The following is a 26,742-nucleotide window of genomic DNA, read 5'->3' on the forward strand; positions in this document are numbered from 1 at the left end:
CACGCCACCTATGGAAAATTAGAGACTAATGACGTAAGATACAAATTTCAAATCAAAAAACAAGAATATTGAACGAAATTTTTTTTTTATTGCTATGAAATAATTACACATAGACTAAGTTGATTCATGTAATATTTATATATATGATTTTTTTTTAATATTTATATAATTTTTTTATATACATGTATACACATCATGCGTACATCGTACAACATATTCGTATCTATTACACAACATGTATCCATATACAGCAAACATTCGTACAAAATCGCACATTTATAAACAATTGCTTGACATTCTTCTCTAATTAATCTCTATACATCGGTGCACACGTTAAAGTGCGACATTAATATCTCGAACGATTTTTCGATTTCAATCAACTTATAATGATTGTAAAATCAACAATCGTCGTTATTTTGAGATGTTTCGCGAAAATTCAGCGTGTACACAGAGTACATTTTAATTATTAAAATTAATTAAACAACTCAAATGTCATTCTTAAATGTTTTCACATAAAAATTCGCGCAAATCTGAACAAATTATTAATATTTACAAAATATACAGAAACAATTAAAGTATAAGTTACATTAGAGCAATGAGCACAAAAACATTCTTTTTCTTATCTCACTTTGTCATTATCTAACATTTGCACTTTTATACGATTTCTTGATCAACAATTTCTCTATCTCGAGTGAATTGATTGCTATAAAAAAAAAAAGAAAAAAAAATAGAATGAAGAGAGTGAAAAAAAAAAGATTCATATATTTAAAAACCTACACGATCTAAATTAATTCGCGTTGCACAAGCATTGAGCTTTGATTTTTCATTTTGCCAACTTTTACTTTTGCTTCGAAATATTTTGAGATCAGCCTGATGATCAGGATGACTCATCGGTCGGTAACCTTGTGGCGAACATAACTCCTTCTGCTTCTTGTAGAATTGCTCGTATCCACCGTGCAAGAGATAAACTTCCGGATAATAGAGTGCGGGATAACGTTCTTTGTTACGTTCTCGATCTAAACTTCTCAAGAATCGTGAGAGATTTGGGCCTCGTTCCCACGAAAATTCACAATGAAATACTAGGATATTTCTCTTATTCGTATCTGGTTGAATTTCAGGTGTATTTGTTAATGGATTTAATAGAATCTGTTCGATTAGATCCTTGCTGTAAAGATTTAGAGCATTCTGAATGTGACCAGCATCGAATTCGTACGGATAACGGCAATCCACGATTTTGAACGAATTGATTTTATCATTGAATTCCCCACGTATTAAAGAGGCCAAGGTGTCGACCGAGATTGATTTCAAATCCTCGTGATGTCCGGCAGCCAATGGTAGGATACATGGCTTACTAAAGTCTCCCGTGAGATCGGCGTCTGTAGTACTGCGATGAATAGCCGATTTGATATACGCGTGTATTTCCGATTCCGATGATACTTCCATTCCTGTTTCTGACTCTGTCTCCATTTTCATTTCCACTTCAGTTACTGTATCTGTTTCCATCTTCGTCGACAACGTCCCCATTGTCATTTCTGATGCAGAAAAACTCTTCTGCAACGACTTTGGCTCAAACGTTTCATAGCTTTTAACAATGTCGAGAAAACTGGTGCATCTACGTAATCTCTTGACTAGTTTCGGAGTTTCGATCATCGGCGAGTCTTGTCGTTTCAAGGCACGAGAAATCGGCGAGTTGAAAGTATTCGCGGCAACGTTTCTGTTGGCGAAACTGGCAGCAGTTTGTCGACGTCGAATCTGACATATCCTCGGCGATAGCGGGCTAACACCATCGAATCCTGGATTACTGGTTGACGAGTTCGCATTCGAAGAATGGAACAAGCAGGAACGTACTTTCGGAAGCGACAAATTTTTCTGATTTTTCTGCGCTGTATATTGTAATATCAACGAGCGTCTAAAGCCACTTGCTTCGTTGTTCGTGGTGCGTGAAAATTCAGCCGTCGTCTGATCACTTATCGATGAGTTTGAAACTATGATCTCGTCGACGAAGTTGCCGCGGATCAAAGTAGATATGCCATTCGGTATCTGTGCTGCTTCGTCTAAATTTTCATCTAGATCGTTGAACCCGTCGTCCATGCTCTCGTAACCGGATGAAATACTTCGAATGACTTCCTCTATGTCTGGTGACAATCGTACCGGTGACAGCCGTATTGGCGAAGTCGCCGGCGTCCGAGATCCGATAGACTGTTCACACGGGGAATCAATGACAAGCGGCTCCGCGAATCGAATTTTACATTTCGATTTCTCATCTTTATCGATATAGCACGCTTCATATCCGCTATCCTGGCTGTTCGGATCACAATCTTCCAACGGCTGACGAAGTCTCCTTGCGTTGACGATCTATTACACACCAAAATACATCGATTAAATTTGAATATTTATGAAATTCTATCTATATTAATTCTGATCGTTGATGTTTATCGCACTTAAAAAGAAAATTTAAGGTCCGGTATCGCGGCTCATAATTCAAATGTAAAATGGCGGTTGTTCAAAATTTCAATTTAGTTCGACTTTAGATTCTGAGGGATTAGATTCGATACATAATTCAATTCGATTGGATTCGATACAATACAACACGAATAAGAACTTTGTCGCGCGCCTCCGTATGTGTAATAGATATTTTAAATATATTCAAGATGTAGAAAGTGAGCGATAAATAGCTTGGAATAATGTAGGAACAGGTGCACCGTTTTCCTCAACGTGACGAAATGAAAGGTGATATTTTACACTTGTCCATAATTTAATGGAAAGCATTAGTTAGAATTAATAAGATTAAGAAGGAAAAAAAGAAGAAGAAAAACTCGGAATACATAAGAACATTTGCATAACATACCTTTAGCGGACTGGTATAATGCAGACCGCAAACGGCGCTATTATTTTCTTTATCGATAGATGGCGAGACTGACTCTGGACTGGAATAACGTCGCGCCGCCATACTAAGTATTTGTCGTCGGATTTTTGGCTTAGACTTCACCGTGTCATTGGAAATGTTTTCAATGTTAAATGCATTCTTGAAAAGACTGTAAAGAAAGAAAGTAACTATTAAATAAATTTATACGCACATATAGACAAACACGTGTAAGCTCAAATTTAATAATAAACCTAACCTCGATAACTACGTCCCGATAAAGAAACGTATTCTGAAAGTCATAATTGGAAACGAAAGATTTCTCGAACTGAAGACCATCGTACACGTTAAATTTCATCGAACGTATTTTCAGAAATTTTGTCATAGATATTTTTTACATACAAGAATATATAACCATCAATGACTGATTAATTCTTCTAAATTTGCCTCGAAACTGAACACTGTTATATATATTGTAAAATTTTCAAAGATTACAGATTTTACGTGCTTAAATAATATAGAAGAACACATTGACATTCACACTTGTTTCATTAATTCCTATGCGTTTTCTGTCTAGAATACATTGTATACAACACGAGGAAGTATGGTAGAACGCGGGCGCGCCAACTGTATGCGCCTGCGCAGATATACTGTGAAGAGCAAAACTCAACACGTGTAGAATTTTCATACAAGTACTATTTTAATAAAATATAAGTAATATTCTACAAAATACAAAATATATAATGTTTTATAGAATACTTTCGCAAAAAAAATGTTACGATCGTGTTACTACCATCACTGTTCTCGCAGATATAAATTGTTTTCATGGAATCAGTTTTGCACCACAACTAAGTTTAATAAAAAATTATTTATACTTTAAACTATTATACAACTAAGTTTAATAAAAAATTATTCATACTTTAAACTTCGTAAAAAAAAATCACATAACAATCTACTTGATCTCACTTTAAAACTACTATTTTGATTGCCCTAAATTCATTTCCTTTTTCAAAAATATTTTAACATTAAGTAACGAATGGAACAATGTTCTTTTCAAAATTGTAAAAATTGTAAAAAAATTTATAAAATAAAAAAAAAGTTTAGAAAAAATAAAAAAAAATTCCTAAATTCCCCACGTTCTCGAAAATTGAAATTTTCGACAAACGATAACGAAATGTTGCATTATCTACATTCTATATGCAAACATTATTTATATCACAAATTCCACGTGTATTTAATTTTATCCTTTTCTGTATCACATAGATTCAGCAGCGTGTAAAAACTCCGATTTCACCATTAACACATTCAATATGAGCTAGAGTTACATATATCACTAAATATTTTACAAGAAATTTATACTGGAATCCAGAAACACACAAATGAACTAATTTGTTTTATATGTAGCATGAATTTTCTTCGTGCACATATATTTCATTGAAGTTTACACTGAGTTTACACTGAGATTTTTGTATACCGGCATGTTCACACGCACGTTTATACGAAAAATACAAAACGAAACAAAATCAGAGATCGAAATTTTCTAATCATAATAATTAGAATGATTCGAAAACAAATGACTTTGTTAAAATGTATACCTTGTACACCGACACATATCGCACGAACTAGCATCTTCTTGCCAATACATTGCTTATGACAGGTAGAACTAACGAAGAATCGTACCGCCACAAACTAAAAACGGCCGTATTTGTTTTACCGACAAATAAATTGACAGTGCATAGATAACACATCAAGGAACATACAACCAAATATTGCAAGACGCCACCGGACGAACAACTCGCAAAAGCTGCGTACTGACTGATCAGTATGGCGGGAAGGTCTGCTGCTTTTATAGACAGTAGTCTGGTCTGGTGGGGGGAAAGGGCCGACCAATCCGAAACTGGAAAAGGGCCCGCCTAAATCTTCTCAGAGTGTACAGGGAGAACGGAACGCGGAATCCACTCTTTAGGGCAACCGCTATGGGGGGCCCTTTTCTGCCTCTTTGCCAGTGTGTTTCGTTACATCCGTTTGTTCGTTTACTTGATCGTTCGCCGATATTTATCAGCCGCTAAATTTTTATGAAATGCATGTAAAGACACACTTGCGTTTGCATACATTCCCTTAAGATTTCCCAATCTTCGTTCCAATAAAATTCTTCATCTAATTGAAATTCCTTTAAGTACATATACTTATCTGTTCGATGATCTTGAAAGATAGATTACAGTGATTACATGATATTCTTTACAAATATCATGTAATGTGCGTTATGTGCGTTACGCACGTTATGTGCGTTATACGAAATTTCATTGACAAAACTCGAACATCATATCGTCTCTTTTTATCAGTATAATTATGACAATCAGGTCTAACGAGACAATGCTAATGATATTTCAATATGTTTATACGCTAATAATAATAAATGGTAAATGTTCAAATTCTTTCATAAGTCATATTATTAACTTTTAAAAATACGGTATCTAAATCAGTCGATAAATAGATTGAAGTATCGATTGACATAGAAGAATCCTCATTTTTAAAGAAATTATTTAATTTAGTATCTATAATTAGATATATCCATATATTATATTTTATATTGTATTATATTATAAGACGACATATCCATATATTATATTTAAAGAAAAAAGAGAAGGATAAGACGAAGAAAAAGACGAATAAAAAAGAAGAAGAAGAAGAAGAAGAAGAAGAAGAAGAAGAAGAAAAGGAACATTTGAATCTATGCCGCTTGTCTTCTCTCTCGCGCGCGCATCTATGTGTATACTCGGTCATTCACTGGCTAGCTCACTTTCGATACCAGGCCGGAAAAGGTTGCCGACCGACCGTAGGAGTTGTTGCTCGCACTGAAAGGGCCTGTTTCCATCTCTCTCTCTGTTACTAGAACGCTCCTTTTCCCGTCGACTGATGCACCAACCATTCCGAAGGATGCAGCTCTCAGCAGGTACAGCTCGGTCCGTTTTTTCATTCTATAGATCACAATGCTTCACCTGATCTTCGATATCACCCTCACATTCTTCAAAGATTTTCACACGGCAGGTATCCCTTCGTAAGATTCTAGCGTGCAAATGTGTTCGAAATCTGCACGCGCGGAAAAAACAAAGGGATGCGAAAAATTTGTAATGGCACGGAAAATCCTTGATGCGGATGCAAAACAAATAGAGAGAAAGGATAAATAAAGACACAGGTAATTATGTCGTCACTCTAACTTTTACGTTGCACGACGGTATAACCAAGCTCGGGGTTAGATTCTAGACGAAACAATGAATCGAAGAGAAAAAATAAAATTTTTTCATTAAAACTTTATCGAGGAAATGAGTTTGAAGATTTATCAAGTATACTTAAATTTAGCTAATTTTATACGGAGCAAATAATTGACACAAGGATGTTCTTTGTATAAAAATGAAAATGTAGGAAGTGAAAAATGTAGAATAAAATTTTTTCGTCTAATTCAACAAAATAGTTTCATTGAAAATTACCTTAGTACACGTGTATGCACTTGATAAATTTTCAAACTCAATTTTCTCGAAAATGAAGGCTTTAAGGAAACAATTCTTTCTTTTCGACTCATTTTTTCACGTAGAATCACCTCTTGAGACAGTATATACATTTGAGAATTTTTCATTGTAATTTTCGTACCATCTTCTTTATCTTTTCTATATTTAATAAAGCTATATTGGTTTCACTATTCATCAAATCTACAAAAACTAACCATTACTAATTATTGTACAACACAAATGTATGACAAACATTTGTTGGAATAACGAGACACTTACGAGATAACACGGATATTATGTATCAGAGATCAGAAATAACAGTTATTTACAAAATTGGTCATCGAGAAATTAATTTCTGTTTAAATGGAAGATAGCGACCTTCCAAAAAAGGAACGATCCTTATATTACAACTTGTTTAATTTGGAATAACGGCATTGCTTTGTACGTTTCATTTTATCGCAGTAAAGCGTGTTTCCTACCAGATTTGAGTGATAAACGAAGATCATTTAAAAGATAAACGAGATAGTGAAAAAAGCGGGGGAGAATAGTCAAGAGGAGGGTGTGCAAGTAAGGGAGCGAAGAAACATAACGAACGAACCATCGGTCTGTTCCCAGCAGTCACAAATGCGAAGATTATTCGCTATAGGGCATCGAACGCAAGTAACGCACTGTGCGACCATGGGGGTAGCTCAGCTGCATACTTTGCCATATATCGGGGGTTGCAAACGTACCCCTAGGCACACAGCTGTCTGATTGTGCACCTTCTCCATCCTTGCGACACATGCACTACTTACACACAGCCTTCAGAGATAATTTCTAATCCAAGTTAGATAGCAAATATCCAGGAATTTTTTTCTTTCTATAATTTGCCTCCTGAAATTCATATTTCATTTATCATCGTCTTTATATGTAGTAGTCTTCAGAAGAAATAGTAAGAATATGGAAATTGTCCTTCATAAACCTAACGATATTTATCGTTATATTTGTTAGAGAAAGCATACTTACAGAACTAAAAAGTAACATCATTGTACAGTAATACAATTCGAAAGTGAAAAATATTGAAATATCTAAATGTCAGCAAATTGACTGAAAGGTAAATCCCGGTTCTCTATTTTTAATTTTTGTCTTAATCTTCTTAAAAATATAGCAAGTTTTTTAAATTTTACTGTTTAGGTTTTCATTTAATTGTCTTAAATACTATTATATTCATTTTCTACCTGACTCTGACTATAGAGATCTGAATAATGGCCATAAACACGGCCGCTTGACAACAGGTCATTCAGACTTATCCTGTAACTACTAATGTCTTGCTATTAAGGTTAATTAATACCTTAATAGTTTTCTCATTACGATGCTACTGAAATTTTAGAAAGTTTCGTATAAAACGCGTAACACACGTTAAAAAAGAAAAAAAAAAACTCTTTACAAGTGCTCGAATACATACACGAGCAACTGTATTGAAATACTCCCCTTTTAACCATCAGGTGACATCGAGCCAGGTAACATCGGAATCAGAAAACCAGACTTATCACGTCTTTCTTTTTCTTTCTCTTTTTGCAATATTCGTGTATGAACTCGGTACTGGTCCAGAAACCGCCTTTCGCGAGAAACGAACGGTTCGAACGCATAACGGACTGGAAGGGAACTGGGAACTTGGAATCGGGCAAACGCCTGGCTCCCTACGACTTTGATTTTTCTATAAGAAGGAGTGCAGATGGTCGTATCCATTGTGATGGTTGGCACGTGCCAACCATGGGTAACCCGATGGTGCACCGCTAAGTGCATATACGTGTGTACATGTAACAGACAGTTCGCAAACGTGTGTGCGGTATATGCACGCATACGTGTTCAAGATACGATCGTATGTGGATACGTGTACGATCGGACGAAACGTACGTTCTTACACACGCGCGTAGCCGTGGTGATGTTCCATTGACGTTCCATTAAAGACACACATAGGCAAGTAAACGTGGGGAGCCATTTACGTAATACATACCTGATACAGGGGTTTCAAACTTTTAAACCGGTCATGTGCTTTCCGGTTCCGATTACATGACATTGCATTTTTAACTTGTATAAAAAAAAAATTTGTTAACATATACCTAACCAGGTGACATTTTACGAAGTATAATATAATTGGAAAATTAGTGAATTTCTCTTTACGTTCTCGTGTTCGAGAATGTTCGACAATGCGATGTTCAGAAACCCTTCAAAAAATGTCTTCATTTTTCCACTCACTACATACTGCAAAAACTTCTTAGAATAAAACGAATCCCGAACGTAGAGGCTTCAAGCTTTAAAATGAACTCTCATTGATTTCTTTTAAAACGTAACAATTAAATCACAAGAATTTAGATATCGACGTAATTTATCGAACATCGGAAATTTTGCGTTCGAAACGCACTTTCACGAACGATTGTATATCTGCACAGGGGAGTTTCTCAACTAGACTTGTTAAGGGTAATGGAAAACTACCAACGATAATGACACCGTAACAGCGAAGCTTTCTAGAGAACGAGACAACTTTGCAACTTCCTAAACGGGATTATCATCTGTTCCTACGAGATCTTGAAGGGTGTAGAAGACAGTCTGCTCGTTCTTTCTATTCTTCCAACACATGCAGCCGTCGCAGATGCACCATACAGGAGATCGAAATTCGCAATGTGTCGAGAAACAGCCGAAAGAAAGAAAGACGTACAGAGGAGGAAAGGAGAATAAAAATTGCTCGAACCCCTCGCTAACAGCTATCAAAAGTCTCCCCTCTTTCAGATGGATAGATGAAGATGAAGGGAAGTCAGAAAAAATAATCACCCTGGGAAGTGAAGAATCAGCAGTAACGGGATGAACAGCAAGAAACACAGAGTGTAAAGAGAGTAACAGGGATGAGGATCAAGAGGATGGAGGACGAAGAGAGGACAAAGTGGAGAGAGACGAGAGAAGGATGGAAAAGGAGAGAGAGGTACACACTCCTACTCGTTACATTTATCGGGAAACTCTGACAAATGTTATTATTATTTATTTATTCGTTTCATCCATGAAGTTGAGTCTGAGTGGATGAAAAATTTGAAACAACGATTGAAAAGGTCTCAGCAAGATCTTTATTCGACACTTTATTTAATACTTTACACTGAAAGACGCACACAGAACGAATGAAATAATACGATAATTATAAAATGAAATCGGAGAAAAGCAATTAATTTGCAAAATTATTAGTAGCATCTAATACACACTGTTTATAGGCGGTAGGTAAGTAGTAATTTGTAGATATTAGCAATAAAATAAATAAGCAAATAAAAAGGGTAGCAGAGTCAAAGCAATATCCTCGTAAATAATATTTGAAAATCTAAAGGATTTCCAAATTACTTGTAGAAAACTACTTATAAGCCTAAATGCTTTTAGTTGAAATCAGAAGAAAAGATATATCTGTACTATACTTCTACTTCAAAAATCAAGCAAAAATTTTACTGTTCTTTCAGTAGAATAATGAACACTTATAAATTATTCGAGCAGTGTCGATTGTTAAAACCATTGAAATAATTACGATCGGTATAATATATACTACTGCAGAGGGAAAAATTGATTGATATAAAAGATATTTCCTTCCTCGCCTTTCGTACGATAAATTTTACAAAATTTAAGTTAAATACCTTTCAAACTAATAATTTTTCGATACACATAATGTAATACGTTAATACTTTTTTTATAAAGAATGTCGAGCTTCATCGATTATAATACATAAAAAAATGTACACTTCAGGATACCCTAAAATTTTCAATCGCTTCTTGAAAACATCCCTTAAACTAAAAATGAAATCTGAAATTCTATCTACAGTTTACCTCAATTTACTACCTACATCCATCGAGTTCAACTTTTATTTATATTTAGACAATAGAAAAATATATACCTACAGATTTCTATATGAATTTACCAAAGGTAAAAGGGCTCCGCGGGTGGTCTTATCTGGTATTTGGAACCACCCACTCGTTAAGTGCAAAATTCCGACGCTATACCTACGTCGACCTCTATTCTCTATAAGCTTTCCTTCAACAATAATATTTATTGCCTTTGAAGCGTACCGATAATAATTATTTTATTACCGGAATTAGGAAATATTTTGTCACTTATACCCAAAGGAATTATGCTGTACTCATTGACTCTGGTTACTAAGAGGATACCGAGTACTTAACTTCGGATGCTTTTCAATTCTCAGCAGTTCTTATTTTTCGGATGAATAGAACCGTCATTAAACGAAAGTTGTCCTCGCCCGAGTCCTGTATATAACTAAACATAATGGAAAGTATTCAAACATTCAAAGTTATTCAAACATTTCCTCACTTGTTCATCATTCTTATGATTTTTATATTGCGATCAATCCGTAAAGAGAGAAATTAATTCCCCAATCTCTTGGATAAAGATTGAACAGACATTTCTTTTATCTACGAATCCCAATCTGTATTACCATCTGTTTTATTCAAAATGAACTGTATTATACCTATATTTGCGAAGATTCAAGTTGATTGGCTATTATCAACGTTTATTTTTGTGATTATGGAAGTTTCTGATAATAGATTGAACGATGTGCAACAACCTAATGACATATAGCACATAGTAATTAACATATGTAGAGAATTTGTCATATGAGCTAAACGGAGCGAAACGTGAACATTGGTGTTGCGCGCGCTCCGAACGGCTGTTTCTGAGAAGAGCCATGCAACGGTGCCCAGACCTTGGGATACGACCAACTCTTATCGACGCTAAACCGCAACCGAAATATCGCGATATCTTCCTTTCTTCTTCTCCGTTTAGCTCGTTCCTACTTTTATTACTCGATCTCTCTTCCTCCTCGTCCATCTCTCCTCTTCTACCGTCCCTCTCCTCTTCTGTTCTGTACTGCTCTTCCTCACTCCTAGGCTCCGCACCTTTTCCACCTTTCTCTATTACTCGTTCATTCCTCTCTCGTTTATCTTTTTCAGCAGTGTCAACAATCTTGTCAATGCTAAACAGATGTCGGGGTACAGAGGTACATGCGTGCGAAGAAGAGAGAAAGAGAGAAGAGAGAGAATACGAATTAATATGAAAAAAATCTAAACCAAAAGATTAAAAACTCGTTTTTAATTAGCTGTCATGTGTCCGAACGTATTCCCCTAAAATCTCATTTTATCAATATTCCACGAAATTAACAATTCATTATATGTTGAGGAGAAACTAGAACCTCCGACGCGTCATTTCGGCCTTTTGAAAAAAACCAGCTTTAACTAGAAGATTAAAAGAAAAGATACGCGGAAAGAACGTAATTCTTCGTGCAAAAATAAGCCGAAAATAACTAATAAAATAAAATAAAATATTTTTCGAAAAATACTCTTTTTATATTCATTCAAAAAAAAAAAGTTTGATACTTTTTTTATTTAAAACGTTAGAATCACATCCTGTGATTCTGTAAGATACACACGTATGTTCAAATATTTCAAATACGATACGTTACTTACGTATTTGGAGTGGCCTAACTACGTATGCATGTACGTTGGTGGACGTTCGATACGAGCCGATTTGTGTCCCAACGAAAAAGTCGTTTCGCGTTCATCGATTATTCACGTACGAGTAAAGCTCGTGTAACAGCTGCACCCGTATAGCGTATCGCAAGAGCGAGCGTTAGACAATACGGTACATGTGCCCTCATGGGGGAGGCCGAAAGTGTTATATGGGGGCGTGTAACGCTTCCTACCGAAACCAAAGTCGAATACGCTCGATCGCGTAAACCGCTTTTTTTTTTTTTTTTCCCTAACGAAAGTATCGATTAGACCGCAAGAAAGGTGTAACGGACGTCCGGACGTGTTTTAAATCGTCATATGCGCGCACACCTCGTACTTTATTTCTCGTCAGTGTTTCCTTTTTCGTACGTACGTTCCACGTGGCCTCCCAGTGCTTAAACGTCATCGTTGGAACTGAACGCACACGACTTTACGTGAAATTACTTCGTACATGTAGGTAGGTATAAGTACTGCATTCAGATCCTCGATTGAGTTCAGACTTTCTCGTCGAGTAAAGTATCGTCATCTCAGTAAAGGACACAGGACAGCTCGTGAGAGTATTTTGTAGCATTTATAGAGTCTTCGTGTAATTTCATTAACATCGCGGTGGGATACGATTGTCGTAATTACGTTGGTAAAATTTGAGAAAAATCTGGAAAATCTGGAAAGATTACCAGAAAATTGGAGCAATCAATTTATATTTAACGAATGGGGGGACAGTTTAATGAAAATATATTTAACACTTAATTATACGTTCGAGGCCATTACTCGTGATGTACACGAAGTTTTTATTACACTACTAAGCATATGCAGTAATTGTAATTTGTAATTTCTATAGTACGTTCCTAGATTGGTTTCAATTGTTCCTAATATAATCACGATAATCGTGTCTCGTTTACAGTACTAATAAAACTTCAAAACGTTACGTGCGACGCGCGTGACTTTCTGCGACAAGCGTTCGAAAACTTTCGTGAGCCCCTATATCTCCCAAATGTAACGTGAGAAAACCATTCGTATTTATTATCGTCGTACCTTACGACTATTGAAAGTTGTGCTCACCACACGACCTGACCCGCTCCAATCGCAATCGAATCCCAATACACACATCGCACAGGATTGGCGAGAGCCAGTCAGAAATTCCTGAAAATGACGATCGTCTCACACGTCACGCTATAATTGAAAGGATCCGTTCTTCCTGTTCTACTCGATTTTCAATTGAAAAAGTACGTTCGAAGCGGCCGCTTGCCAAAAACACGCGAAAGAAGGGAATGGAGGGAAAAACGACGATGACCGAGAGAACGGCGTAGACGGTCAAAGCGGCGAGACGATGAGTTTCTCCTCGTCCCGCAGAAAGGTTGCCGTTCCCAGGCCGGAGAGACTCCTCTCCGTCCACCCAGAGAGGAATTTAAATCTCAACGGTCGGTCGTGGTCTTTTATAGTGGGGAGAGGCGACACCGCCGAGGTTCGCGACTGTGCACGGGAACGAAGAAAAGAGAAAAAGAGAGACCGAAACGGGAGGTAGGAGAGGCAAGCGTTCTCGTATGTACAAGTGTATGTATGTGTATGCGTATATGTGCGAGAGAGAGAGAGAGAGAGAGAGAGAGAGAGAGAGAAGAGAGCAACCACCCATGGAACACACTGTTTTGCTGTGTCTCGATCTCGGCTCCGGATTCGGTTTCGGGCTTCGACGACCCCGGCGCGACTTCAAGCTCAAACCCTGGAGAAAAAGGAGCTCAACATTGAACTAACCAACCAGTACAAAATAGACATGAACAGGCCACGAAGAAGAAGAGGGCATAGAGATCAGCGGGTCCGGGAATGGGAATAGAAACGATGATCAAGGAATCGGCTAAGAAAGATGCTAAGACTGACTGAATGAGAAAAACACAGGACATTGGAGAAACAGGATGAGATAAACATACTGGGAATAATATCGAAGGAAGAGGAGACAGAGAAAATACAATAGAGGAAGAGAAAAGAAATTCATCGCAGGGAAAAAGACGATAGCAGTATATCTATACGGCCACTTCCTGTGAAAATGAGTTGCAAATTCTTTTTTCGTTTCTTTAGTCTTTCATCCGAGCCGCAGCGAGTATTAATTCCCGCCAACTCCTGCCAACTTCCGCCGACTCCCGCCAACTCCCGCCAATTCCCGCTGACCTGCGGATGCCACTTGTATCTTCCTACTCCCTTCTTCAGAGTTACAGAGCAACATGAGTTACGGTTGGAAAGCATTCGCTTGTACGACGTATTTGATAAAAGTGCACTTTATTTATCTATAAACTGTTGGTCTAATCTTTCAACTCTGTAGATCATCAAATGGATATTAAACCACATCGTTGTGATGACCATGTCCCCATTAGTGAAGTTATACTCCCTACATGACCGCTTCCCGTTTAAATGCTACGGTTACTCTTAAATGAAACGGCCTCTTGTCTTCACTGCCAGCATCGACCATAGGATTAGCGACGACCAATAGAAATATTCTTCAATCTTTCACTTATATTGGTGACAACATGAAGGAATTTTCAATAACGGCAAAGACGAAAAGAAGAAGAGAACTTCGTGGCCTTTCCGATTTCTTTGGCACACTTCCAACGTGCTTCAACTTTCCCAAATCACCGACAAAGCGACCAACCTACCACCCATGCATCGTGCAAGCTGGAATGGGCTTGGAAGCTCAGGAAACCCTCCTTAATACCTCCTACGGTTTTCCATCTGTGAATTTGCTCTTCTCTCCTGTCGCTTCGAAGTGAAATCTTGGTTTCTTTCAAGCCGGCGACAGTTCTCCAGGCCTGCTCTCGTAAAACGACCTTCCTAGAAAAACGTTCTTTGCTGTTTCTCTAGACTTGCCGTATCGTTGAATCACAAACGGGTACTCCGATCGCATGAAACTTGTTCGCAACAGGTTTCACGTACCTACATCAAATCGCTAATCGATAGCGCTCGGTCTCGGCGTTAATCTGGGAAAATAACTTGTCATTTCGCTTATTCAATCGCTCGAGTGTAACAACTTTTTAATTTATCTGTCGTACCAGTTTTTTTTTTTTTTTTTTTTTTTTTTTTGGTAAAAATCTACAAGGACTTTTCTGGACTCAAAGAATCTAAGAAAGATTCTTCTGTGATATTTATTGAAAGCTTCGTTATACGGTTAGTTTTTAAATATAAATTAGTTCAGAGGATCTTTCAAGAAGAATAAAAATACGCCTCGAAGAAATTTCACGAATGAAATTAGTACGTGAATTCAGCTTGCCCACGCGTATTAGTTAAACGGATTTTTCCAACGAGACTTTCCTCGATTCCAAGGAATTAAATCCTTCAGAGATGAAAACTCGTAATCAACATAGTCTTTCATCCCCAAGGCGAGTTTCTCACGCTAGCTCGGTTACTAAGAGAGAATGTGAAAGACCGTGGCGTTCGAAGGTCGTTGGTTTAAATTGCTCGTTTTGCGCATGGCACAAAGCCGCCTCTACCGAAGAACGTTAAGCTCCCGATACGCGAGTGCAGTTTATGTACCGATTACGTGCGACTCCGGTATTCAAAGTTACGGACGGAAAGATTGCGCGGAGCCAGTTTTTTAAATGCTTATGTAAGAGATTTGAACCGATCGATTGGCGCGCAAACGACCGACAAAGAGAAAGAGTAGAAAAGCACTCCTCTCTGGATGGAGAGTGGGGGAGAGAGAGAAAGGGGGGGGGGGAAGAAAGAAAGACAGGGAAAGAGAGAGAAAACTGGAGTGGGTGGAAAGAGGCTTAACGTAGGAAATAAAAGGGAGAGAAAAAATTGGTTGGAAGACCACTGTTGCTGGGGGCGAGCTCCACCGTTACGAGTAGTAAAAACGGTTTGAAAAAAGCAACGGATAAACGGAGAAACAAGATGGCAGAAAAATAATAAGAGGAAAGGGGAAGGAGACGCGAGAAAAGAGAGGAAAGAAGGAAGAAAGAGAGAAAGAGAAGGAGAGAAAGATGAAAGGGCGAAGTGAAGATTGGTGGGTGGGGAAGATATGATAGAAGGAAGAAAAAGAGAAGAGAAAGCAAAGAGATACGGAAAGAGAGAGGCGAGAGGAGTGTGTTGGAGAGAGGGGCACGAGAGAGGCGTAGAAGATGAGGCGGATGAGGTGACGGGATGATGGGGAAACAAGTATGGGTAGACATGCAGGCATGCAGACAAACAGGCACGCAACCGAGTGGATACTGAGGAAAGAGGTTGAGAGGGAGGAGGAAGTTGCGCAACGGTTAACCGACAACGTTGCAATAGAGAAGCGCGCACCATAAATCATTTTTCACATATTTGAAAATGTGAGAAATGAGTGAAAATGAAGCGGGGAAGGAAACGTACGAGGAATCGGTTAGACACGCCTAAAGAAGAAGGAACAGACTTACCGATTGATACGATCTGAACATAAACGATCTCTGAATCTTGAAACGGGTATGAAAGAAAAGAGCTGTAAAAAGGCCTTAATAAAATTCATCCCCCGTCAAACGAACCGTCCAGGCATGCATCCGATTTCTTTCTTTCTCGAGCAACTCGCAGGCTTGGTCCAGTGCTCGTTGGTTACCGCCGCCGTGCAGCTACCTGTGAGGGAGTGAACAAGTACGTATAACAACCTGCTCCCCTCTGTTCAGAGAGTAGCGCTATGCGTGTAAGCGCGGATAACAGCTCCTTCCCTTTGATCTCAAATGACAAAGGACATCCTATGATGGTACATACTGGCTAATTCACGCATTTACTTGTTTCCGCGAAATGTACCTGCATACGTATGTACATGTGCACATAACACATAGTCTGTATCAACGAGTATACAGGGATTTATTCTTTCATGCTTGTTAAATCCCATTCCCGCTTTCCAACTCGACCTTGCATTTTTTTTGCACGAAGGTGACAAAAGGAACAGCTGGATACTACGGTTTCCGGTAACTCCAAGTGGACGCTACGATTGAAAATTTTCACGGTGAAGAAGTCTGAACTGCGCAGAATGTTGGAAAAGTTGAACAATTATTTCTTGCCTCGACGTTCCCTCTTCCCTGATACGCGATAATAAATCACAGATTAGACGATATCGCTGTACTAATGGTGTATTGATAATAAAAGGGCAATTGACGATGCACAGCGTTAGATAGTTTCGCAGAAACGAGAATCTCAGTCAGTTTCCCTCCAAAACCGGTCAGCTGATGGTATTTGCCCGACCAGCTGAAGGGACGGCTGTCAAGGGTAGGCAGACTCGGCCATTTTTAAATCCCTCGTAGCCGCCGATTTAAAAGACCACGCTTGTTTTCTACCGCGCGTCAGCCCCAGACCCAACCCTGGCCTCGGCCCCGGCCCCGGCCCCGGCCCCGGCCCCGGCCCAGGCATCGGCCCTGGCCCTGACCCCCCACCACGTTTGCCTTTCAGACGACGTACCTTCGTTCCGTCTCATTTCGCCCCGATCTGCGTCCTATCGTCTCGACTTCTCCCGTCGTGTCGTCTCATTTCGTTTCGTTTCGTTTCGTTTCGTTCTCATCTCGCCCCCGAGTCTCCTCACGCCACGAATACCATTCCATTCCCTTTACATTTGTACCCTTAAGCCGACGTTGCTATCGCGGCTACCTTTTCCCGCGTTCATTCTTACATTTCTCGTTGTCTCGTTTCTTCCTGCCAATCCCAACGTCCACGCACGTTTGTCCGCGCATCCAACGAATCGCATGTGTTTTTCATTATCTCCGGCCTCGCCCGTTTTAACCCATCCAACCGTTACGATCGTCGTGGTTCAAATCAAACGCGAGTCGGTTGATTGCGTAACCTTCAGTATCAAACGAACGACTGATATTACGTTTATAGATCAAAACCATGTTTCCGAAGCGGATCGAGATTTTGTTCTCGTAGGATCCCCGCGGTTTAAAACTGAAATATTTTTCAATTGCACTCGTCAAAAGGGATAAAAGAAATTCGATAAATTACTAATTCGGTATGCTCCGAAACGAAATTCAATTTTTGTTTGCGAAAATGTTATTTTTCTACCGTTGATATGTTAAGGAAAAACAGTTAATAAAATACGTAATATATGAGAAAGGACCAACAATATCTTAGACGTCTCTCTCGACAAATGATTGTACATTTATGGGCTAATGTTCCCTGCGGTATGCCATTTTTGGCAGAGAGATGCGAAATAACCGCAGGAAATGAGCTGCCGTTCAATAAATAAAATTCCTGGAAGATTTTTTTGTATATATGGAAGGCCTATGAAATCAATGGGGCCATGCTCTAACGACAGGTCTCGCACAACAATAAAGCAAAATAGATATCAAAGGAACGCTAAATCGCCGTTTTTCCTTTCATGGATTCTTTTCTTGAAGATCTCAGGTAAGTATATCCAACCCCGTGACCGCGAAACACAGGTACTACACAAACCACCCAAAATCTTCTCACACCTACATACATGCTTGAGAAGCTCGATTCAAGAAATACTTCAATTGAAGATGGAACAAGTTTATCACGACTTTTCAAACTTGTTCGTTTCGATCCTCTTTCTGTTCCTTTATTTCCCGTAAGGATTAATTTGTAAAATCGGCCGTAAATTCGGCTAAAAGGAAATGAGATAGAAGGAGGATGGAACGAAATTTGGAGGGAAAACCAACATCTGGTGGAAAAAAAAGCGGGAATGTTACGGCGATCAGCTGAGAAATATTCGAAAAGAGGCTGGTCGGCCGGCCTTTCAACAAACCGGTTAACCTAGCATGGTGCATCTTGGCGGGAAACCTCCACCAATGAAAGTTCTGCACCTTTATCTCTTTCTCTTTCCTTCCCTTCCTCCTTCCTTCTCTTTCACTCGTTTGTCTTTCCCCTACCATCTAGCCAGCTTTCTTAGAAGGAACGCAGAACATTTGCATTCACGAGGGAGACCACCGCATAGATCCCTCCCTGGCATGTATCGCGCCACACGTTTCGTGTCGTTGACGCGTATCTATGAATTTCTTTTCCAACCATTTTGAAAAATTGTTCGTTCGTTGAAAAGACAATAACGGCGATACGACTGAGATTACGTGTTACATAAATCCCGGTCGATCAAACCAAAGTCAGCTCCGTTTCATTGACAACGTTCACTGCTGTTCAACTTCTGAGATTGATGAAATATCACATTGAACGATAGATAACCGCAAATACATTCAAATGCAAAATTTCTACGATACGTAATGTATCTATGCATATGTATGTGACATAATAACGCGAAAAAAGTCTCGAGCCTCGTTTAGATTAGCTAAAATTACTTAAACAGTAAAGTCCTCGTCGTTATTAATTAAGCTATTTAACTTCAACTCGTTCGAAACACTTTATTAATATAAGGCTGAATTAGACAGGCACGAGCAAGTTAGAAATGACCTTTCAACTATGTATGTGCATACTTAATTTGAAAGAAACAGCGGTTGCTAGGCAATAGTTAAGGCAGAGATTAAGTCACTGTTACAACTTCATGCTTCATCTTTCATAGAAGTCTCAGGATTTCACCTAAGAGTTTTACGCAATAACCGTATGTAAATATCGACGAGGGTAAAATTGCTCTGAAGATTTCACACAAGTTCACGTGTGGTCTCTCGTGCAGCAAAGTTGAAATGTATACACAACCCACATACACACACACACACACACACACACACACACACACACCGAACCGTCTACAAGCCAAAGTGGGAGGCGTTATTCTTAGCGAGTAGGGATACGATGAACTTGCTTGCCTGAACCGTTTTGCTTGATTTTTTAACGGTCGCGTCACAAGAGCAACGAAGAGAAAGATAAAGATAATATATCGACTACTACAGCAGAAACATGCTGGAATGCGTGATAAATGAAAGTATGTGAGAAAATGCGTGATATAGTTTTAACAACTGCACGTTCCACCATGTTTTATTTGCTTTTTACAGAAAAGATGGCAAAAAAGATACGAGGAAAGGAAAGGAGAAAGAAGAAAGAAGATATCGGATCAAGCGTAGAAGATAGTTGAAGCGTGAAACGGAAAAGAGAAACCGAGGAGTACGGGCGTCGAACGAGATGGATAAGCTTACAAGAAACGGTGGGAACTTCGGAGAGTGAGATAGAGAGAGAAAGAAAAGATAATAAGTGAATCTTCGATGTAGATGAATGAAACTAGAAAATATGAATGGTGTTTAGGAACTCCGAAACGAGACATCCGATACAGAATCGTGTTGGCATGTGTTACTCTTTTTTTGAGATATTTCAAGTATCGAATTATTTTTTGAAATTATTGATAAATTAATATATTTGTTTATGTATTGTTCATTTCGAATGATTCGTAAATAATAAATTAAGAAAATATTCTTGCTAATGTGAAATGAAAACAGAATATACACTCACCCTTTGCTGGTTCCATAACTGGATTGTCTACGGTGATCCAAATCTGCCAAATCTGAAATTAAATGTAAAATAAAATTATTTAACTTTGAGATGTATACGAAGAAAATAAGTATGTATATAGCAACATATTCTCGATCAATTTAATAATCTACGATAATTTTCAAACAATTCAAAGAATTCGATGATTAAATAGAATTAATCAGTCTTCATTAATTATTATCAGTCTTTTTTTGATTAAGAAATAATTTCACTAATAAATTATACACCGTGTATTTAGATATGAGAAAAATATAGAAGCTTAAAATCCCACAATAACAAGTGTATTTTGCGTAAAAGGAAAGGAAGGAGGTGATGGTAGTACGAAAACAGGGTCGCTAAAAGACCGGAACGCCTTTTCTACTTATTGCGTTCACTGCGCAGCATTTCCGCAGGAAGTTAGTGCAGTCTCTGTGACGAACACATCACTTCGTTTCACTTGCTGCTAGTTTTTTTTATTAGCGCATTTATCTTTGCGAATATTATTTGTAAATAAAGTATCAAATCAAATTTCACATCAAAATATTCTGAACAATTTTTTTTAAATTAAAAAGGAAAAAAAAAATTTTGTTCTGGTCTTCGTTCCATATTTATTCCATAATTGTTGTGTATATTGTAATTATATTTGACGTAACTTGGATAATATGTCTTTTTTCTTCTTTAACGATCCTTTAACGATCATCTTGTCTTTTCTTCTATGAAGATGGTTATGGTTACGGTTACGGTTATGGTCATGGTTACATTACGGTTACGGTTACGGGCCAAGCGGATACGGTTACGGAAACGAATATCTTTCTTTTCGCGGCTGACCACCAAGTTTTTTCATTGCACCAACTTACATCAATTGCCAAACAGATTTTGTCCTAAATAAAAGACTACAAATAAAAGCGAAGAAGAACGACGTCCCTTTATTACTGAGTTAGATTGTATAGTAGACAGCAATGAATGAAAGTACTGGCACAGAATAATTTTCCAAAAATTCTTGTATCGGTTTTACAGTAGTTGACGTCTGACGTTTCACTAAAAATAGTCTAAATTAAATCTTCTATTACAATTTTATTTCAATTTGTATCGATACATTTCATTCATTATTGTATCATTATTATGTTTATTATTGCATATTCCTTGCTATCTTTCATCATTCGGCTAAACAAATCTCTGATTTTAATTTTATTATATGTCGCACGTCAGTAAAAGTCAAAATGTGATCTAGAAGAGAAAAGATGTTGAAGCTGGAGCTCAAATTGAAACATAGCAGGATCCAACATAGACCGTTGAACCGCGTAAAAAACAGCGATAGTTAAATATATACCATCAAGGAGGAGAAAATGAGGGAGAGACGTTAGGGTGGAATGTCGGCTTCCGAATAACCATCCTCCTACTAAAATCTATTTTCGACGTGAATATCTGCGTTCCATAAATAAAGAATAAATATAAACGGTCGAGCCGTTGCGTTGTAGTGGAGCAGACTAGCGAGATTAGGATACAGATGTCGAACGTGTGTTCCATAATCATTAGAACCGTTACACATCCATGAAAACATACCACGCTAGTACGTGCTACCGAGTCACATCTCACTAATCAGTAAAAATCCAATTTGGACAAACAAATGTTATAATAAGAAACTATCACGCATGACTTAACTTGGTTAAGGTTTATCTGTATTCACTTTTATTTTCGTTTCGTTTGTTAATTAAAAAGAAATTCGTAGTTGGAATAAACGGATAACATAATGAAATCACAATTACTCGTAAAAAGATATTTGGAAACTCCTCAAAATGTGACAGTGTGTAAAAAGAATTGCAATTGATTGGAATCGCAAAGAAATTAATAAAGTTCGCGATGAACCTATCAATGTGTATCAGCTTCATGGATTTTGGAAATTTTTTACACATTATCTAAGAAACTAATTCTTCCATCATGCTAGAATAACAATATCAGTTCATCCCTGAGGATTGACAATGACTAAATAGAAGCTAATAATTTCAACTGCAATCGAGCGTTAGACTATAATCTAATATTACAATAAGAAATCTAATTAAAACTTCTTCACATGCATTTCCATTTTCATTTAAAATGAAAATCGGAGAAGAACATGACAAGTCAATATCTGTTGGTTTTCTAGCTTCTAGTTCTAAAAGAGAGTATTCTAACATGACAGATTAACTGTTAACATAACTGGTTAACTGTGCTGCAATCCAATACTACCATTATAGTTGCAAGTATATTGAATTTTAAAATTGCTTTTCTATAATTGACAACTGAAAGGTACAACTTATCGCGTTTCTCTCCTGTAACTTTCAAATATTAACAAACTGTTAAAATTAAAGCAAACTGGTTGATGTCGAAATTGATCATGCAAGTATAATGAAACGGTGTACGGTCGCAGACTTTAACCGTTTTCACCCAACAGACTGTCTTCGAGTCGATACCCGAGAGAAGAAAAGCCTACGACAATGTATAGCGGCACGAGCCAAGTGGAGGGTTGGGGTTGCAACGCGTTTCACTCGGGTACCCACCATTCGCATACACTCGCATACGTTCATACGTTCATACGTTCATATATTCGCTCAACGATGGTAAGCATTCGACTACACACTGCCAGGTGGTGACTGTCGTCCCATGTGTGCTCATATGTCTGCCCCCTGAGCCCTTACCTTCCCCTAGTGGGGTAAGTACCGACCCCTCGGAATATCAGGAGACACCAGAGGCACACGTTAGCGCCCCATCGTTTCCTTGCGTTCAACGCTCTAGTACCCGACTACACCTAATTGCTCCCGTTGTTCCTATCGTGGATCATATATTTTCTCTCTCCCTCGCCTTCTTTCTTCCTCTCTTTCCATTTTTCTCTCCCGTTTCGTTTCTTGCTTGTCCTCCTTTATTTACTAAGAATCACTAAAACAGGAAGCTATTTATTATACATTCATTTCTCAAACACATTCTAAATGATTTCAGTTTATCTGTGCCTACCGTTAAATACGTTAAGTATCACATACTGAAATATACGTATACTTCAATAGTATTCATACATCTCAAATTCGTTATAAAGAAAAATTCGACGGTTAGTAGAAGTATCGATCGGTTGACAAAAAACCGCAAGAGAACGAGTACAGAACTCACAGATTATTCTCACTAACTAAGTAACTGATTGTAATTTTCATAAATTACAAGCTAAAGATACAAATATATCGTTTGATTTCCTAATCTAAGCTGTTTTAACAACAACATTTCCTTCAGCAACAATTCGGCAATTTTGCTTTCATTTCAATTCTATTTAAATAGTAAAATAGTATTAACATGAACAAAAAGATGAACGAACAGCTAAATACGTAATAAGTTCCTAACGAACAATTCACGAACCGTGGAACGAAATAGCCATGCACCGCTCGTTTGCCACACAGGTGTAACCAGTGCACCATGAACCGTCATCGAACCGTCCAAGAATTGAACTGGAACATTTTATGCATTTATACATTCGCTTTAGAAAGTGACAAAAAAGTCATTGCAACATTTCAGACTTTGTTCATCTCGTATTTCTTCTCTGAATAAACAAATTATTTCAAATATTTTTTGAAAAATAATGTACTTTTTATATTTCAAGTAAAACAGAATAATGCATGGTTATTAATTGTACCTTCTACGTTTACGGATGTTTCAACACTGTCTCACCCCTCTTTTTAACAATCTTCGACGAACATACTTAGAAAGAGGGTAACGCAGGTAATAAGGGAAACCCCTATCTATTATGGTTCCTTGAAAATTTGAGAAAATTAACAATGTACTTTATCATATGGTACATTATGCCACATCGACTCATTCTCTTCTCAATATTATCAATGTTACTATTTGTAACAAATCGCAAATTACAAATTAACAATACCAATAGATTCTCTTACGCTTTGTCATTCGTCATTTCACTAATAAGTAAATTTTTGTGCAAAAGTATTTTGATTGCTGTCCTTTTGTTTGCTATACTACACTAACGAAGAAAGAAAATTTCGAAAACACAGAAAATAAATAGAAGGGAGAGAAAACGGACTGTACGTTAAATAGATATTTCTGATAACACGCGATTATATGCGCGCGTGCATCGGCGCATGATATACGATAAATTACAAATGGCGATTAAACAAAGGTCACCGTTCAGGCAGTAACACAGCTGCTAACGAAATATGTTTCACTGTGCTCTTGCTCTTCCGCATCGCGAGTTGCGATAAACGTCTGTTTCCAACGTTTTAAACTATTTCAAACGCTAACGCATTCTCTACTATTATTATGGAACAGGTAGTAAACGTCAAATTAAAATATTCGAATAAATATAAAGTCGATCAAAAAGAAAAAAAAAGGAGCAGAGAGGCAAAAAAAGTATAAAAGGGGTAAGACGACGTGGACGCATAAAATGAAAGAAATCAAAGAAGGACAAGAAATAAGAGAGAAAATGACGAAGAGATGGTAAAGGGTTTCGAGAATCTATAAGGGCCTATAAGGTGTGAGGGGTATCTCAGGTTCTTGTATTCTCGAGGGTTTCGCTGTATTAGCATTTCTCGTGGAGCCGGTAAGGCAGGTCTTGCAATCTGAATCTCCAAGTTTTGATCAGCAACCTTTAACGGTTATACACTGAATTACTAATCAGATTTTTTTCTTGTCAATCTAAACAGCTTTCTCCTTCATCAAAAGAGTCATTTTGATTGCACCATTAATTCTATCAATTGAATTGCTTTATTAATAAATTGCTTATTTAAAAAAAAAAAAAACAGAAAAATAAACGTGCATTTCAATATTGCTCGTGTATTAAAACAACAATTTTAAATTATCCTGCAGTAATTTGTACGAGTAAAGTAAGCTATTTATTCCGTTATTTTCGCTCCATTGTAAGCAGTTTATGTCGCATCCCCACCATTTTACTCTTTACTCCCTCTTCAATCCACTTTAATCACGCTCCCCTCCATCTGAAGCTTTTCCCAATACTTTTTTTTTTTTTTTTATTGTTAATAATCATCTAGTATCCACTAAGTTTATGAATAAGAGTTAATTAGCAATTGGCATGATGGTCATTATTTTGCTTACCTACATTCTTATCGGTTACATCGTTCTTGCGATTTGAATAACTGCGCGGTGACAGCGTCGAGTTTATCAAGTCGCAAACAATGCTGGAAATCGGTGACGTGAGAAGTGCTGCTTGGTCTTGACATTTGTCCGATGAACATTCGTCTAATTCGGCGATGCATGATAATACAGACATTCGTTTACATCCGGACATCTTCGTATCAATAATAATCTGCAAACGGAAGTATAGGAGTCGTATGTATAATATCTATTCAAGATTTTAAGGAAATACAAATTTAATGATAGAAGATCGACAATAATATAATATAATAAGTTTCAAAGAAAACTATTTCACAAATAACGTACAATACCTGTTGTGTAAATTTTTTTTATATTTAGGTTACAATTGGTATTGGAGCCGACTAATTATGTTTACCTCTTATCTAATAATAAAGATTTTAACATTTTATTTTTTTAGTTTCTTAATAATACACACTGTAGAAAAACATTTTTATTTTGTTATTAAACGTGTAAATTTCATATATATATTTCGCTAAGTACGTCTATATGTGAGATACTACAATAAATTGATAAATAGAACGAATGATAAAAGATAAAATTTTCAGAAAATTAAAGCGCAAAACAAAAAATTTTAAACAATACAATGTAATAAAATACAATTTTCAAAACGTGTGTACATGTTAGATTTATTTTCGTAATTATTGAATGACGTTTGATGAAGAATCGTTTTTAAGCAGTAAAAGAACGAATGAAACAAAGTATAAGAATCAGATGGTGTGTATAACTGAGTCATATAGGGTTAGGTGATGATAACATTATTTTTAATAGTACAATTCTCATTATCTTTTATAGTGTGAAACATTTTGCTTTGTTAGTAACTATTCAAAAGAAATAAACTAATCTGTAAATATAATATATATGATCTTTCAATTACTTACCTTTTTTTGATCAAATTTTATTTACAAAAGTTTTTACACAAAATTTTCCAACTTGAAATGTTGAAAAATCAAATTTTCTTACACTTTATATTAACTGCAACGATTTTCTTTTAACATGATAAAATGACATATCAAAAACTAAGGATAGATATATTATTTCATCGAGTAAAAGATGATCACAATTGAGCTTCGTTGACCGGTATATCAAGCTAAACAAACTCACAATAATGACAGGCCCGCGTAAATATATTAACATTGCGTGTAACGCCACCTACAAAACCGCAAGGAAATAAATCAAGAAATCAAAATACAAAGGAGATAAGAAGACCGTTATATATACGCATATGTGTATTTAGATGGCTATGAAAAATTTTCTTTTTGTTTACTGCTTGAATCGGAATAAATATTGAATTAATATAGAAATACTTCTATAGAACAAAATTTATATAATTTATTTA

The 26,742-nt window shown here is 37.2% G+C and overlaps 1 protein-coding gene and 1 long non-coding RNA gene across 4 annotated transcripts; one reads left to right on the forward strand and one right to left on the reverse strand.

The window, feature by feature from the left end:
- Positions 1-124: 124 nt before the first annotated feature.
- On the reverse strand, positions 125-26,669 carry LOC122533520 (M-phase inducer phosphatase 3-like). 3 transcript variants are annotated; one of them, XM_043663333.1, is made up of 5 exons: positions 26,285-26,669; positions 25,347-25,557; positions 20,244-20,295; positions 2,849-3,035; positions 125-2,355 (listed from the first exon to the last, which is right to left on the reverse strand). In XM_043663333.1, exons 2-5 carry the CDS (start codon positions 25,537-25,539, stop codon positions 766-768), a joined length of 2,022 nt encoding a protein of 673 aa, XP_043519268.1. In that variant the 5' UTR covers positions 25,540-25,557; positions 26,285-26,669; the 3' UTR covers positions 125-765. The 3 variants fall into 3 exon arrangements, with proteins under 3 accessions (XP_043519268.1, XP_043519277.1, XP_043519283.1); XM_043663348.1 differs by lacking the exon at positions 26,285-26,669 and having other exon boundaries at positions 128-2,355; positions 25,351-25,478; XM_043663342.1 differs by lacking the exons at positions 20,244-20,295; positions 25,347-25,557; positions 26,285-26,669 and adding an exon at positions 4,459-4,690 and having other exon boundaries at positions 127-2,355.
- On the forward strand, positions 5,505-5,964 carry LOC122533668. The gene is made up of 2 exons (XR_006307757.1): positions 5,505-5,816; positions 5,897-5,964. It is a non-coding gene; the product is annotated as an uncharacterized LOC122533668 (long non-coding RNA).
- Positions 26,670-26,742: the final 73 nt, after the last annotated feature.

The sequence above is a fragment of the Frieseomelitta varia genome, unplaced genomic scaffold (genome assembly GCF_011392965.1).
Source record: "Frieseomelitta varia isolate USP_RPSP 00005682 unplaced genomic scaffold, Fvar_1.2 scaffold_146, whole genome shotgun sequence".
Lineage (NCBI taxonomy): Eukaryota > Metazoa > Arthropoda > Insecta > Hymenoptera > Apidae > Frieseomelitta > Frieseomelitta varia.

Bases quoted from the DNA above. Each gene is read 5' to 3' on its own strand.
- LOC122533520 (XM_043663333.1), bottom strand. From the start codon at position 25,539: ATGTCCGGATGTAAACGAATGTCTGTATTATCATGCATCGCCGAATTA. The intron at 20,296-25,346 runs GTAAGCAAAATA...ATTTAATTTCAG, and splicing joins TGTAACCGATAAGAATGTAG to ATTTGGCAGATTTGGATCAC. The intron at 3,036-20,243 runs GTGAGTGTATAT...CTTTCTTTACAG, and splicing joins AGTTATGGAACCAGCAAAGG to TCTTTTCAAGAATGCATTTA.